Source organism: Aedes aegypti, chromosome 2, assembly GCF_002204515.2.
Source record: "Aedes aegypti strain LVP_AGWG chromosome 2, AaegL5.0 Primary Assembly, whole genome shotgun sequence".
NCBI lineage: Eukaryota > Metazoa > Arthropoda > Insecta > Diptera > Culicidae > Aedes > Aedes aegypti.
The window spans coordinates 277,166,357-277,181,913 of record NC_035108.1 but is presented as its reverse complement, the minus strand read 5'-3'; the positions used below and the strand labels follow the sequence as shown (position 1 = coordinate 277,181,913).

Sequence of the window (15,557 nt, the reverse complement as noted above, 5' to 3'; positions counted from 1 at the left end):
AGTATTTACACTGTACTGTCAAGGTAAAAATTGCTCTGTCCCGGATAATCCGGGACGTCTGGTCACTTTAAGCTAACGTTATCCAACGTCAACTTGGCGGTCGTATCTCGGAAACAACCTCTTACTTTTTATTCAGGATTATATTGTGAGTCAGATGAATCATGACGAGCTGTCAATGTCATAAACTAATATCGTGGTTAGTTCAAGTATTGGTGTCTGTAGAGAATAGGGTTAGTACTAGCAAGCATGTGTACGATAAAATCAGCGTGTATTTAGAGCGGATAAAAATCATCGAAACGACCCGAATTTAAATGGAAATTAATCTAACACGGAAACCCGAATAGTCTTCGAGTCGTGCGATGTTTAGATCACGACCAATGCTGTCGTGTGAAGGAGAAAAGGAGAGACAAAGAAGGAAAGGAAAGCGATTCAGATTTTGGCACGAAGACCTACGATAATCCTTCGGCTATCGAGATGAGCCACGAGAGCGTGTGCGTATGTGAGTGAGAGAGAGATACAGAGCGATAGCGTGAGAAGGAGACATCGAATCGATGCAACTTGGGCGAAGTGATCGCTCGGGATTTTGCCTCATTCTGTTGGTTAATTTCGTGAAAGTAACACGCTTTTGAGTTTTTCTTCAACGGTAGAAAATATGGCGGGCAAGCGCAAGGAATGCGACAGTGTCTAAATACGTTAAATTATTCTTGTCAATGTTCTTATTCTTCAGCCGTTTTTAGTTTGAAAGACGGGATGTTTTATTTCACTCAATTTTTTAGAAGTTAAAAGGTAATTATGGCAAATGCTGTAGAATAATTTTCCCCTTTTAACGTAAATTTAATTATTTCGAATTTTCTCTGAAATAGTACTCTTTTTTTCGCTCAATGTTGGAAACATAATGATCTGTTATAGCATAGATAATAATTATAATGTATATAGATTCGTTATTGACTTCAGATGAAAAGTATGTTTGACCATAATTAACTTAAGATCAAATGTTCTATAGCCATTCAACCAAATGTCCCTTGACCAAATCTTGTGCTTGTGATCGATTTCTCTTATCTTTGCATCAGTATACGAAACTCAATCGATTTTCGTAACATATCGCGATGCACCATGACGAAGGACGACGATTACTTACCACTGAATCAAAAATAGCAGTTGAAAACAGTCATCCGGGTTAGTAATTAGCTAAAGAGAAAATCAATGAAGAGAAGACGATCACTGCAGTTACGCCCTTATGATACTGAAAACGAAAAACACACTTTCGACCAAATGTCCTAAAGCCGTTCGGGCACCATTACACTTTTTATTATTTCAAAATACCAATGTACTATAGAGTTGTGTTTGATCCTCCGACCTTGACGCTTGCTCCTGTGGGGGCCGGCGATGAGGGCAGGATCAAACATGTCGCGCATCGGTCGAGTAAAGTGAAAAAGTGCCGCGTTCGATTAGTTCTTTTTGATCTTTCGACGTTGACGCTTGCTCCTGGGCAGTGCGTCAAGAAAGCCCGAGCAGTCGTCAGTTGTTTTCCCTCTCGGGTCGCGCGCCTATTTTCTCTGAGTGCTTTTATATAGCCGAGCAAACGAGTGAAGCTGAAAGTGGATTGTTGCTGCTCAAGGATGACGAATCAATTGGTGAGCTCGTTTCATGCTACTATTCTAATCTTTAAAATATGTATGACTGCACCTTTAATCGTTACAATGGTGAGACGTACACACTTAGGGCTCATTCACATATTTCATAACGCTGAAGGGGGTGGGTGGGTGTCTTCAAGATGTTACAGGTCATACAAAATTCGGAAAATATTCTTACAAAATGCGTTATGAGGGGGTGGGTGGGTGTTGCCGGCGCCGTTATTGACCATGTATAAATAGAGGCACTGAATTATGCACACTGAAGAAGATTATGGCCAATCCCAGCCGATCTTCTAGTTGATTCCTTGTCCATTTTCACTGACTTCGATCAATCACGGAATAGCAACCATTGATATGTGTAGTCAGTATAAGCTAAGCTAAGCTAAGCAAAATACCAATGTACAATATTTTTATGATCGTTGATTGTACCGCCAGGGATTTCTCGAGTTAATTTCCAGGGATCCATCCATCCATAGTTCTAATCTACAAAAATGGACTGAGAGACATAAACATAGTGAATCAAAGACGAGTTTCTCAAAATCGTCGAATGGTTCATACGCATTTTTTCAATGTTATATTGACTAATATTTTGAACGGGCTAATAGTGACATAGGTGCATCTAATAGACATGAATCAGCTAATGTTTGCCGAATTGTCAATTTCATTGCTTATTTTACTGTAAACTAATGAGTTCACTGATAAAAATAATAATTTAACCCTCTAATACCCAAGTTTTTATTTTCGATCTTAATATCATTTTTAGTTATCTAAAATCGTTCTAAACACGTGTTGGGCAATGATTTATTTTTATTCGCAAATCTATGAATTTTGGTTTTTGATTTTTATAATTTTTATTTTTTAACATCCCTATCCTTTTTCATTTTTTCTTGAAGCCTCTTCTAGTTACTGATTTTTGGCAATAAAAAAAAATTTTTTTCGGTACTTTTAAAAATAATAAATTTTAAATATTTTTTGAAAATATTTTTATTTTCCGTGTAACTAACGGAAAAACAGGTTTGAAATTATTTTAATACCACCAAGCTCTTCTTCTGTTATAGGTTAATAGTAGAAAAATATAAAATTTACGATATTTATATTACACGTTAAGTAAACCCCAGGCATTTGTAGGTTATATAAGAATACAATTTTTCAAACAATTTTCAAAAATACAAAAAAGTTTCAGAAGTCATAAAAAACTTTTCTTATATGCGTGTTATGAGTCAAGGTTCAAGCCAAAAATTGAATCATTTTGATTTCCGAGCTACGAAAAGATACCCAAAATTCCAAAGTGTACCTAGTCCAAAGAGGTTGGGTATTAGAGGGTTGACATTTTCAATGTTTTTTTCCATGAGATTGAAAAAAGTTTTCGCTTTAAACATCAAACATCGCTCATTTTTTTGACATTCCGGCTGTGAGAGTCCTCAAAAGTACAAAAAGCTGAGAAACAGGCTTTGTAACCCTTGGAACGTAGAACCAGAAAGAAGAAGAAGAATAATTAGTAGTCAAATGTATGATTTCCCAACGAAGGCATCTGAGTTAGTTTCACTGGTTTCGAGCTAAGAAATTGTTACTACAGTGTCTAAACTAGACAACAAAATTGAGCCACAACTGATACCTCATTTTGGTATTCAAATTCATATCACCCAGCATCCATTTATTATGTTGGAATTGGAATGTTTCTACCCCTCCTCCCGCCTTCGTAACGCTTTATGTAAGAAAATTTTGAAAAATCTTGCATGAATCGTAATGCTTGAGATTACCTCCTCTCCCCTTCAAGCGTTACGTAATTTGTGGACGGCGCCTCAATAGTATTAACCTTGATCAAAACGTAATGTTTCTATGTTCTACACGGGTAGAAATCAGAATCCAAAAACAAGATTATGACTCATGATATCATGATTCTAGTGTGTTTTCATCTTATGAAAATACACCATGATTTGGACTAATGATATCATGAGTAGGATTGCCGTAACGCAACACACGCGTTAGGTTTATGTTGCTGATTGCTCGGAATCATGATTCAAATGCCAAAAATGCTGAGTCGCGCATCCGTTTATAATCGACAAAATAAAAAAAAGGTAAAAATAGCATACATTGAGATTCGAGCCAAGAAGCTTCCGATTGTAAACCACGCACTCTACCACTCATCCGCTTCGTCCAGTGTTTTCATACTGGATGTTACGCATATGAGGAATCATAATTATGACTCCAGGAACCATGATTTGTGATCCTGATATTATGACTTAACCAATTTATGAATTTCATGATTTGTAAATCATGGTTTGGGGATCAGATTTTTATCCGTGTAACATGAGGGTAAACCATGATGAACAATTTTATATTCTAAATAGACTGACAAAATCGGGGGCTGACAAAATCGATACCTCGATTTAGAGGACATTTTGGAAGAAACATTCGTTATTATTTGGTTTCATTCAATTTAACACTTCCATAGCTTTATGTTACATGTCTCCCTTGAAAATCAAACTCTCTTGAGAAGATTCTATACCTTAACTCCGAATTTCATTAATCCGAGTGTCATCACCCTGAACGCACTATTACACTGAATGCTATTGTCCCGAATATATAATTACCTTGTATAACATTGTCCCGTGATAATGGAATTCGAGTAATGCCATGCTAGAAACTGGAACTTGCGGAGATGGTCTTCGGGTATTCGGGGTAATGGAATTCAAAGTCAAGGGGTATAATTTTGAAAATATATATAAAATATGGTTAAAACAGAGTTGTTCATGGATTCTACGTAAATTCTAGTTTTGGTTACAGGAAAATCATAAATTGTTCTGTGGCCCTGTTGATAACCTGCTGGTTTGCATACCAAAATATGGTTTTAATCCTACACAATCGGAAGATTTCCATGTAAACTTTTATTTGTTTTCGATCGCAGACTGTGCTTTTGAAGTAAAGACTCACCAGCTGCTATGACTCATCACAAACGAAAAAAAAATCATAATTTGGGAGCCTCACAAAGTTTTCCAAATTGACAAAGACAAACATTTAAAATTAAGCTCTGTAAATGCTACAATTTTGAACTCCATTAAACAAAATAACAACGAATGTTCTAAACTTTGCATTGTTTTCTTCCATTCTGTATCGCTGCTTTCTACGTTGTTAATTTTATTTTATTCCATACACTGCTATCCATAACCGAAAACTTAACTCGTAAAGTATTCCTTGGCATATACTTCGCTTCGATGTACAACAGGTAACAATCAATTGCATGTTAAATAAACTGAATCGTGAGTACATGGGTTCACCAAGCTAGCCTGAATATTGTGCTACAATAACTAATTTGGTTACATGATGAAATTAGCTCCGTAATGCCTTAAAACACTTGAGCCTATGAAAAATCAGTTAATTGTGAAATACTTTGGCGGCATATAAGTGCAATGTGCCATTGAAAACATTTGAATAAGCTCAAAGGTATACACTGAAAATATATATTTTTTTATATTACGAAATCGTTCGTTTGAACTACGAAATTATTCGTTGTTTTCTGCAACGAAACAATTTCGTAAAATGTATGCAACCAGTTTTGTAATATGAATCAAGCTCGAAATCAAAACAAACAATGATTGTTATAATGTACTAAACATTTCGTAATCGAAATTCGTTTGTTTCGTATTCAGAACGAACATTTTTACACGCTTCTGCTTACCTTCCTCGGCTGCGGTCGTGTCATTTTGTATTTTACGAAATGTGTCTACGAAACCTTTCGTTGCAGAAAACAACGAATGATTTCGTAGATTAAACCATCAGTTTCGTAATACTAAACAATTCGTAATACGAACAACACGATAACGCACATCTACGAATTGTATATCGTACATCTTACGATTATTTCGTAAAGTCACTGAATCGCGAAATTCTGTCAAGTACAAATAATTCGTACAATGAATGAAAATAGCGTTATATGTACGAAATTTTGTTTTACGAAATGCATTTTGGATAAAATACGAAGAGATGTTTTCAGTGTAAGAATGCCTAATTAATCTATTGGAAATTAGTGTTTTCAATGGTTACACTTCCAAAAGGACGTAACTCCAAATTTTGTCTATCTTTTCATTCAAAACTCCTCCTAGAAGTTACAAATAACTATCTAAACCAACTTTGATTCAATTTTTAATATTATATCTATTCTACCATTTAATTCCACTAGAGTTTGTATCCTTTGACAGATACGCGTATCTGTCAAAGGATACAAACTCTAGTGGAATTAAATGGTATAGTACTAAATTCGGTTTTTTCATCTACTTATAGGTATTCTATTAAACGGCTCGAAGATATATTATAATATCTATTCTGATAATCACGGCCAATGGAAACTCGTTCAAATATCTCAGATTTCCTTAGAATTAGTGGACTTACACATTCGAAAAGGCGTTACTTCAAAACAGGCCCTACGATTTTTTTAAAATTTCACCCAGACATGCAGCTTAGCTATAGAAATCGACTGGTGAGCACAGATTTGATGGAGATTTTTTTCTGATAATAACGGTCAGGGGAGCCGGATTATCTTCAGAATCCTAAGCAGGATTCGTTTAAGAATCCTGAACAGGCTCGTGAAACGGAATGTCTTCAGAATTCTAAAAAGTATTATCTTCAGAATTCTAAAAAGTATTGGGCCGCAAAATGGTGAGTCGACAATCAGGAAGGAGCGTCCAACACAGCTCTGGTCCTCACAAGTTCCTACCTCGCGCTTCCACGGGTCAAATGATGACAAAGACCGCCAGCTAAGGGTTGCGTACTTAGCTGGTAGTGCAGCCTGGACACTGTTGTCCTTCTGACATCAGCTAGAGTGAGGAGGTGCGTTCTGAGCGTCTGTACACCAGGAGGTGCGGCTCAAATAGCGTCTGTTCTGGTATCCAGCGGCTGAGTACGAAACGCTGTATCACGTCAGCTACACCTAAGATGGCAGTCCCATCAACGTGATGTAGGTAGCGCGACCCCGGTAAGGTAACATACCGAATTCATTATCCACCACGAAAAATGGAGAAAGAAGAAGAAACGAACGTTATTTTCGGCAACCGACCTGGCAACGAAATAAGGACTATGATTGGAAACTCGGTACCTGGAACGTCAGGACCTTAAATAAACCTGGACGAGTGAGCCTTTTGGCTCGTGAATTGCGAAAAGTTGGCGTGTGCGTGGCTGCTATTCAGGAAGTGCGTTGGCTAAGATCTAGAGAACGTGAATTCAGAGCGGTAGACCCCGTCGCTAACACCGCTTTCAAATACAACATCTACACAGCGATGGCGAAAGCTAATGGGGATTTTGACGGTTCGATTGGCGGCTTACCGCCTACTCGCATTTCTCCCTTTCAGGATCTCTACTCACAACAATAATTATTTAACACAAAACTAATATCAGATGGGCCGCCATTCTGTGGAGTGGTGTGGCCCCTCCCTTTCCTTGTTTTCTTATCTTTCCAGAACAACCGAAATGAAGAAGGAAACCTCCAAACCATTGTGGAGAACATTTTGTTTTTTGATTACATTTTGATTACATGGATAATAATAACTATTTACACCCTGACAGAACTGCCTATCTCAAAAATAGGTAGAAGGGCGGGACGATGGTGCGAGCCTACCCACTCTGTCATCGGTGTGCGTCGGGCGTGCTAACTGGTATAGCATAGCCTATGGGGCTCTGCCTGCACAAATCATGTTTTCTTTCACTTTTTGTGAATTGCTAACAACAATGCCATTAATGCAGTGCAGAACCTCATAACGCCTTTTTCGGTAAACGTATTTCCCAGCGTGGGGTTTATAGGGATGTTTGTGTAAACAACGCAGATTGGCCATGGCTAGGGGGTGCGTTGATATTAGCAGATTAGCAGATCTTCAGAATTCTAAAAAGTATTATCTTCAGAATCCTGAACAGAATTCTCTTCAGAATCCGGAGCAGCATTCTCATCAGAAACCGGAGCTGAATTCTCCACAGAATCCTGATCTGTTCAGAATCCTGAGAAGGATTCTGTTCAGAATACAGAGAAGGATTCTGTTCAGAATCTTGAGAAGGAATATGTTCAGAGTACTGAGCAGAATTCTCTTCAGAATCCTGAGTGGGATTCTCTTCAGAATCCTGAGTAGGATTATATTCAGAATCCTGAGTAGGATTCTCTTCAGAATGCTGAGAAGGATTCTCTTCAGAATCCTGAGCAAGATTTTCTTCAGAATCCTGAGCAGGATTCTTTTCAAAATCATGAGCAGGATTCTTTTCAAAATCATGAGCAGGATTCTTTTTGACGTTGGATAACGTCCTTCGGCAACATATGGGGGTACAATTTCAAAAAAACGAAAAATTGAGCATGTAACGAAAAATGGTCAGGTTTTGACCGCTAATAACTCAGCCATTTGTCGATAGATTTTCAATATTTATACATCAATCGATCGGAAATTTATCTACGCGTCGATTCAAATCGAGGACACTATTGATTATTGGCAACAAACTATTGAAAAATCGTAAAATGTTGACCCCTTTCTTATCTAACCAATCACGTTCAAGCACATTTTTGGGTTCCGCTTCCCACTATAAAAGCGCACCGGTCCTGCTTCTTCCCTCAGTCTTCTTTTTGCGGTCGGACTGTTCACACGGTCGGGCGAGTCATTTTCGCTTTGTGTTTGCTCCCGCCGTCACAGTTCAATTTGTGTCGTCGGAAGAGGAAGACGCAAGGTTGATTTGCGGCGGCGATGACGATGGCTTGGGCGCTTCTCCGAGCAGCGAACTACTGCCGCTCGGAAAAACGTCCAAGCCGTCGTCATCGCCGCCGCAAATTTATCCGCGCTTGCAGATTTCGACTTTGAATTCAGCATCGGTGGTCAAGAAGCAAGCCCGCTAGGAACGAAATACCACAGGCCCTCTGAGTTGCTGCCCAGCCAACAAATTTGTTCACATAACTGAGATTCAATGCAGTAAAGTGAACGCATATTCGGAAATAGAAGATTGTTTAAAATGCATAGATTCCCTCTATGTGCACAAAAGTGGAGGCCATATACGTATATTCCAGAAAAATCAGTGTGGTAAATACAACTTCAGAGGAGTTCGTTTGGTGCTTTCTATGATTTCGTGTATAATGATGTTTTGCATTTTATATGACTTCGTTTAAACAAACAAACGTAAAATAATAAATGTAAAACAAGAAGGAATTAGCCTCCATGCAATGATCTTCAGATCGCTAATCATATAGGCTACCACTGTGCTGTTCGGTCGCTCTTGAATGACACGGAAATTTGGCAAATATAAATCCAACATCTGCATGTACTTCTACCCATCCATACTGCAACGGTGGCAGTGCCACCCACCTTCAAGAGAATTTGTCGTTGGCTCATTTCATTAACACATCATTATCTGTTTGTTCCTCATTTGACAATGATAGCAATTATAATTATTGCTCAGCCTAAAATTATGTTTACAAATTGATATTAAAACTTAATAAAGTGAACGCTCACTCGGTAGAATAAAATTGTTTGGAACACATACATACATTATAAATAATTCATCATGGTCAATACAACTCCAGACAAGTTGATTTGGCGTTTACTGCAACCAACGTGTACAAATGAAGAAAATAAAGTTAGACAAGTCGCAAATTTCTGATTATCAGTTATTGAGTTATTACAACTAGAATAGCTGGCTATAAGAAGCAAGTGAAACGCTGATGGAACTTTCTGTGTAGTTTAACATATTAATCGAATAAATTTATGCAGCTGTAACAGAACATTGTAAGACTGAGGAACAAATACGGTCCGATATGTGACCTGAGTCGCTCCCCCAGCACGTCCAGTTCAAAGTGAAGTGATTATCATTTAGTAAAGTTAGTAAACAAATTGAATTGAAATTCGTATGCAAAGTGATTTCATTGTGTTTCGGCGAATCTTTGAAGTGAACTTATCCAATTTTTTAATTTGTTCATGAATGACTCTTGTTTCGATTTTTGCCTGGTTTAGCGAATCATCCGGCGAAATGTAATCTTCCCCTGTATGATTTTACACATACATCAGATGAACTTATATTCAATCTCTTATTGAAGATTATAATATGGTCAAGTCAAGCAAAGTAGAAATCGTAAGGGAATGACAACTTGAAGTTATATATTTTGTCAATTGAAATTTGAATTTTATAAGATGCATTTTCAAATCAGATTAAATTACTGGCTCCATAAACAATTTCAATCAACTCAGTTTTGCATCGTATCCGATTACAACGTTAATTGAATATTTATACAATTTTAAATTAAGATCCTTATATGATCATCGGTTTGCTGGGTGATCCGAGGAGCTGCTTCTAATCGAGCGTCGGACTTGTGAAATCGTTCAAGATTTTAAAAGTGAGCAGATTTCGACTTATGCCCGGTAATCAACAATCCGTTGCTCTTGTGCGCCATCCACGTCACGTCATTTAGCTGGTTCGTCGTATAAGCAAATCGGCGCTTTTCAGGGCCATCAAATGTGTTGAAAAGAGTTGAAAGAATAATATTTTCGACCTTATTACATCTTATATTTCTCAATCAATCTCACAGATTCATACAAAATTTAATTTGTCAGGAATAATTGATGGCACGACAATTTGATACTGTATTCGTGGACGCTGCTGCAGTGCCGTCACAACATTTCACAACGATTGTAAAATAGAGTGGCATTTCCAACAACTTCTTAGTCTTGCCATATTTTATGAGAACATATGTAACAAAATTGCGACATATTTAGAATGCTTCTGAAAAGAAATTCTCATTGAACAATTTTCATCATTTTGGCACCCTTGGATCAGAAATTTTCCTTCATACAAAAGAAAACTATTGATTATCAATAGCTAACCATTGAATATTAGAATTTTTTTCTACGAATCGACTCCAATAATTAAAACTATTGATTTTCATGAATAAACTATTGAAAAATCGATAAATATCAAGGCATGTCTTATTTTCCATAGAAAAGCACATTTTTCTTGTGTATTCCTAGCACAGACATCATTGCTCGATATCTTAGCCACTTTCGTCATGCAAAGGGAAACGCCCCTTTCGGCCTTCTTCTTACTCCTCTTTATTCTATCGTGTTCAGTCGAAGCCAACCAAGCTTCAATGAGCCCCGCGCACATCAGTCAATCGTCGACCAGCAACCGGAGGAGGACTCCTATCGTAATAAATTTGACACATTCGTCGCTGCCGCTGCTTCTGCTCTTGTTTATTCCCAACCCAAGCTAAATGCTGCGGGTTCCGCGAAATCGCTCATCATGGCCATGGGCATCCAGCTAGACCATCAAATTCGTGGAGAACTCGTCTAGAAACCTTGAAAATTGTCGTCGGAGGAGTGAGCAAACCAACGAAAACAACGAAGCACAAAATTACCGACCGCATTTCGATTTAATCGTCTTCGGTAATCTTTTGCTGTGTTTCTGTCTAACAATGGATTGACAACCCAGTTCGATCGACGGTGACTAGCCCCAACCGTCCTTTTCAGGACGATCATTTCATTTTGAAAGAGTGGTGAGAATTTTCTACCGTGAAGAGTGACATTACTGGTGATTGGATGTGATTGATTCGGATTTTGGTCAGTAATTTGCATGCAATCATTTATCACGGCTAAATAATGCTTCTCGAGAATCACAGTGTCAAGAAATAAAATTCCCATTGTGCGCGCGGTCAGGTAAATCGCGAACGGCACTTGAATTAAGAATCCATCACGGTTTGCCTCGCAATTAGTGATGATTTAATGATGCCGTTGTCGTCGTCGCATGCTAGAGCGATCAGTATCAACTTGGCGAACAGAGAGCCAAAACTTATCAGCAACAGCTTTGTTGACGTTTTGATTTGGTAAGAAATTGTCGATCGAATCGAAATACACACACAGAGAAGACAGCAAAAATGCTATAGCCGCCCGACCCGAGCAACGGGAACCTAGATAAAACTTTGTTTGCCATTTATCTCCGTTGAAAACTTATCATTCGAAATTACAATTGATAACTAAATATTAATTATTCAATAGTGGCCCTGTAAAGGGTTGTTGTTTGAAATTGTGCTTCAATGCAATCTAAGCGCCTTCGCCACGGATACGACGAGCCAGCTGGATGTACTTCGGCATAATGGTGACACGCTTGGCGTGGATCGCGTACAGGTTGGTATCCTCAAACAAACCTCTGGAATCGCAGATCGGTCTTAAGGTGACACGGGAGACCATGTTATTTTCCCTATCTTTTGTCTCACTCTAACAATTATCATCAAAACTTTGCAGAAGCAAATCTCTAGTTTTAGTGAACCGATTAAACTGAAAATTTAATGGGTTGTGCACTACATATATATAATGCTAGTGATACATTTTTCGCATCGATATATTGAGTGGTACTTGAGATTAACTTTTCAAATGGAGAGGGTGATTAAAACACCGTCCCGTGGCCTTAATCAAGAAGTCCTGATCGATTTCACCGCCAGCAACAACGATTGCTGTGGCGCACAAGATTCGCAAACTCTGCACCTGTTATGATGTGGAGCTGGGCTTGTCAGATGATTATGGTGATATTTGCGCTGCCGAGATCACTATAATGAATTGTCGGGCTCTACTGGTTTGCTTCTACATTTCTCCGGATACCACAATGAAGCAGAAGAAGTTCTTTATGGCGCGGAACTTCTTCGAGTATCAAAAGGAGACCATGCCAATCATCGTGACAGGTAATTTCAACATCGATTTGAGCAAAGAGGAGAACACAGAGTTAGCGGACTTCATGGACAAGAGCGTCAACCTCAAACTGGCTTCGGAATCCACTAAAGCAACCAATCTTAGTGGATCATGAATTGACATGCAACAAATAATTTGAAAATTGATTAGATTTTTTGTCAGCACCTAGAAATCTTTCATAAGTTCGTGACGGTCCTAAATCAGGAAATAGAAGAAGCTAACGTAATGTGACCAGATGTGTCTCGGAAAAAATCCGGGACGCTTGTCAGATCCCATCCCCAATTAAGCGCAGCCTATGTTTGACGTATAATTTACATTCATATTCAATCTAAGACATGTACTACATATTTATACATATACATATATTTAATTACACCATATAATTAATTGAAATAAAAAGTATTTACACTGTACTGTCAAGGTAAAAATTGCTCTGTCCCGGATAATCCGGGACGTCTGGTCACTTTAAGCTAACGTTATCCAACGTCAACTTGGCGGTCGTATCTCGGAAACAACCTCTTACTTTTAGTTTCTTTTTCTTTTTCTTTTCTTCTCTCCCACGGGAGCAAGTGACAAGTTCAAAGGATCAAACACTACTAACGAATCGCTGCATTTTTTCATTACTAGTTGAAGTCATGAATTAAATTCTTGAAGAAATTGCTATATCACTAAATGAAGTTCTGAAGAAATCTTTTATGTAATGCCTGAAGGAAACATTGGGCAAATATCTTAATATGTTTCTGATGGAATTTCTGGAGAAATGCATACATACGAACGGTAATACATGAGCATGAGCATAGATGACCGTACAATTCGTAGTAGCTACTCCGTGATTGACCAGAGCAATTGAAGTTGCACAGAGATTTAGTGAATGGGGCTTGGAATTAGCTTACATATAAACGGTAGTACATGCCGTAACTTAAAAAAAAAGTTTAGTAATGTACGTCGCGAAATATGTAAAAGGATTCTTTGAAACCTCATTTTAAGTTTTCTATTTTGTGGTTATTTCTTGATTCTTGATAGTCTCTTTTTTTAGGCATGAAGTCTCTAAAGTTACTGTTTTTAATACACTCAGACCTCAGTCGCTAGGTATCAGCTTTTTGTCTTTTATATGCTCTTAGGATTCATCACCAAAATCCTTCAGTAATGCTCACAAGAGTATTCCATAGGTTTTTTTCCTGGAATTACTCCAGGGACTCTTTCAAGGATTTTCCAGAGAGCATTAAGATGATTTCTCCATGTATTCCTACTAGAATTTATCTTTGTTCTTCCTAAATTTCTTCATAGTTTCCATCACAAATTTCATCAAATGTTTCAAGTAGGGGGAGGTCCCCCAGTGCCGGACAGCACCCAATACCGGACAAAGTCGAAAAATTGAGAAATCATGGTACAATTAAGATGGTGTATTAGTAGAAAAGGAAGCTATTATGAAGATTAATGTTTGCGTAGAATAACACATACTTGAAATATGCATGCCTTTTTAAAAAAGTTAAAAAGTTTGAAAATTTTGAAAAATTTGACGTTTTGCCTTAATGTTGAGCCTATTTAGTAATTATTTAAGATATGAAAAAATAATTTGAATCACGCAAGCATGTTCGAACCTTATCCTTATTTGATAGTATGAATGTATTTTGTACTAAAATTGATTTCCGGATCGTGTCCTGCATTGGGTGCTACCTTTCAAGATCGATCAGTTTGGTTCTAAAATACATCATCAAAATGCAATGTCAAAATTCATATTTATATTATCAAATCTATTTTTGTACACTATAAAAATGATAATATTTATCATAAATGGGTAACACGAGCACATGCAACCAATATTTTTCGAATTATAAATTTAGTGACTTAAGTGTCCGGTACTGGGGGATCTCCCCCTATGCATTCTTCCAGAAATTCCTCCTTCCTTTTGTAATATTTATCAAAAAAAAAACCATTCAGCTATTTCTTTGATAATTTTTATTCCCTGGAGAACTTGTTATTAATATTCGTGCCTGGATTTCTCTGGATTCTTCCAAAATTAACCCAAAAATTCCGCAAGAGACTATTTCTGGATTTTGTACAACGATTACAACTGGAGATATTAAAATCAAATAATATCCAAATATGAATCACTAAATAAAATCAATAATTTTATTTCTGTTTTGTCGTTTTGCAGCCCTGGACACATATTACTCCATCGCGCGACTTCATCTGAGCATTCCTACCTCCAAAGAAGCGTACATCATACTGAGAGATCACCCCCTCCTAAGTGTGACGTTGCCCAGGAGAGAAAACTCCACAGAACAATTTTGCTACAGTATCGAAAGTCCCACTGAGCCGTACCTGAAAGTGAATGACACCTCTGGCGATATTTGGCTAGCTTCACATTTTCTCGACCTGCGGTCCCCGACGGAATTTATCATCACGGCCCACACCAAACAAGGAGGTGCAGCTCTACGACGACTCAGCTTGACCATCACTCCCATTCCGGCGGGAAACATTTCTCTTTCGCGCTTTTGTGAGGAGCACACTGACAAAATTTGCTTCTGGGACCGGGCTATTTACAAAATTCAGGAAAACGAATCACCTGGCTTCGCGATTGGGCCCCTCGGAACCGACCTGTATCAGAAGCTGTGTCGGACACATTCCGTCAGCTATCAGCTCAACAACGCAACCAATTATCTGCTGGCATCCAACGGATCCCTGTCCAGTCTCATCAAGCTGGATTACGATTCCGCTCATCCGGGTGCTCTATTGAAAGCCAACGTTCGCTGCACGGTCCGATTCAGCGGAAACGATGTTCCTGTGCAGTTTGACAAAACCGTCGACATCAACGTGCTGGATCGGAACGATAATCGACCACGCTTGCAGCACACCAATGACACACGCATCGATTTGCTTCTGGACGACCCACATATTAATGAGGTGAGTAGATTTGGTGATTACATTACTAAAACGGGATCGTGCCGTAAAATTCGGATGTAGGGTAATTTACGGCTTCAGTTTTTGGTAATTTATATTGAATGTAAAATTTACTGTACGGGGTTTGAAAAATCTCGTAAATTGCCTTACTTACTTGATGGACCCTTAAGATTTTTTAGCGTCTGCTAGAAAACTACATTCGAAGGGACATGAATGGAAGTCAGAAGCACTAAATTTCATCTTTCGTACATCCACATTAATAAAAAAGAACCAATCCTTTGATTGAAATAGGTTCAATACTCTACGACCAGATTGCCGACGTTGGAGG

General features: G+C 38.2%; 1 protein-coding gene across 1 annotated transcript in view; it reads left to right on the top strand.

Annotated features, from left to right (window-relative positions):
* LOC110675178 overlaps window positions 1-15,292 on the top strand; it is a 108,361-nt gene extending 93,069 nt beyond the window's left edge. Inside the window, exon 3 of the mRNA XM_021839573.1 lies at window positions 14,484-15,292. Within this exon, the coding sequence (XP_021695265.1) occupies window positions 14,484-15,292 (809 nt within the window). The remainder of the gene's footprint in view (window positions 1-14,483) is intronic.
* The last annotated feature ends 265 nt before the right edge of the window (window positions 15,293-15,557 follow it).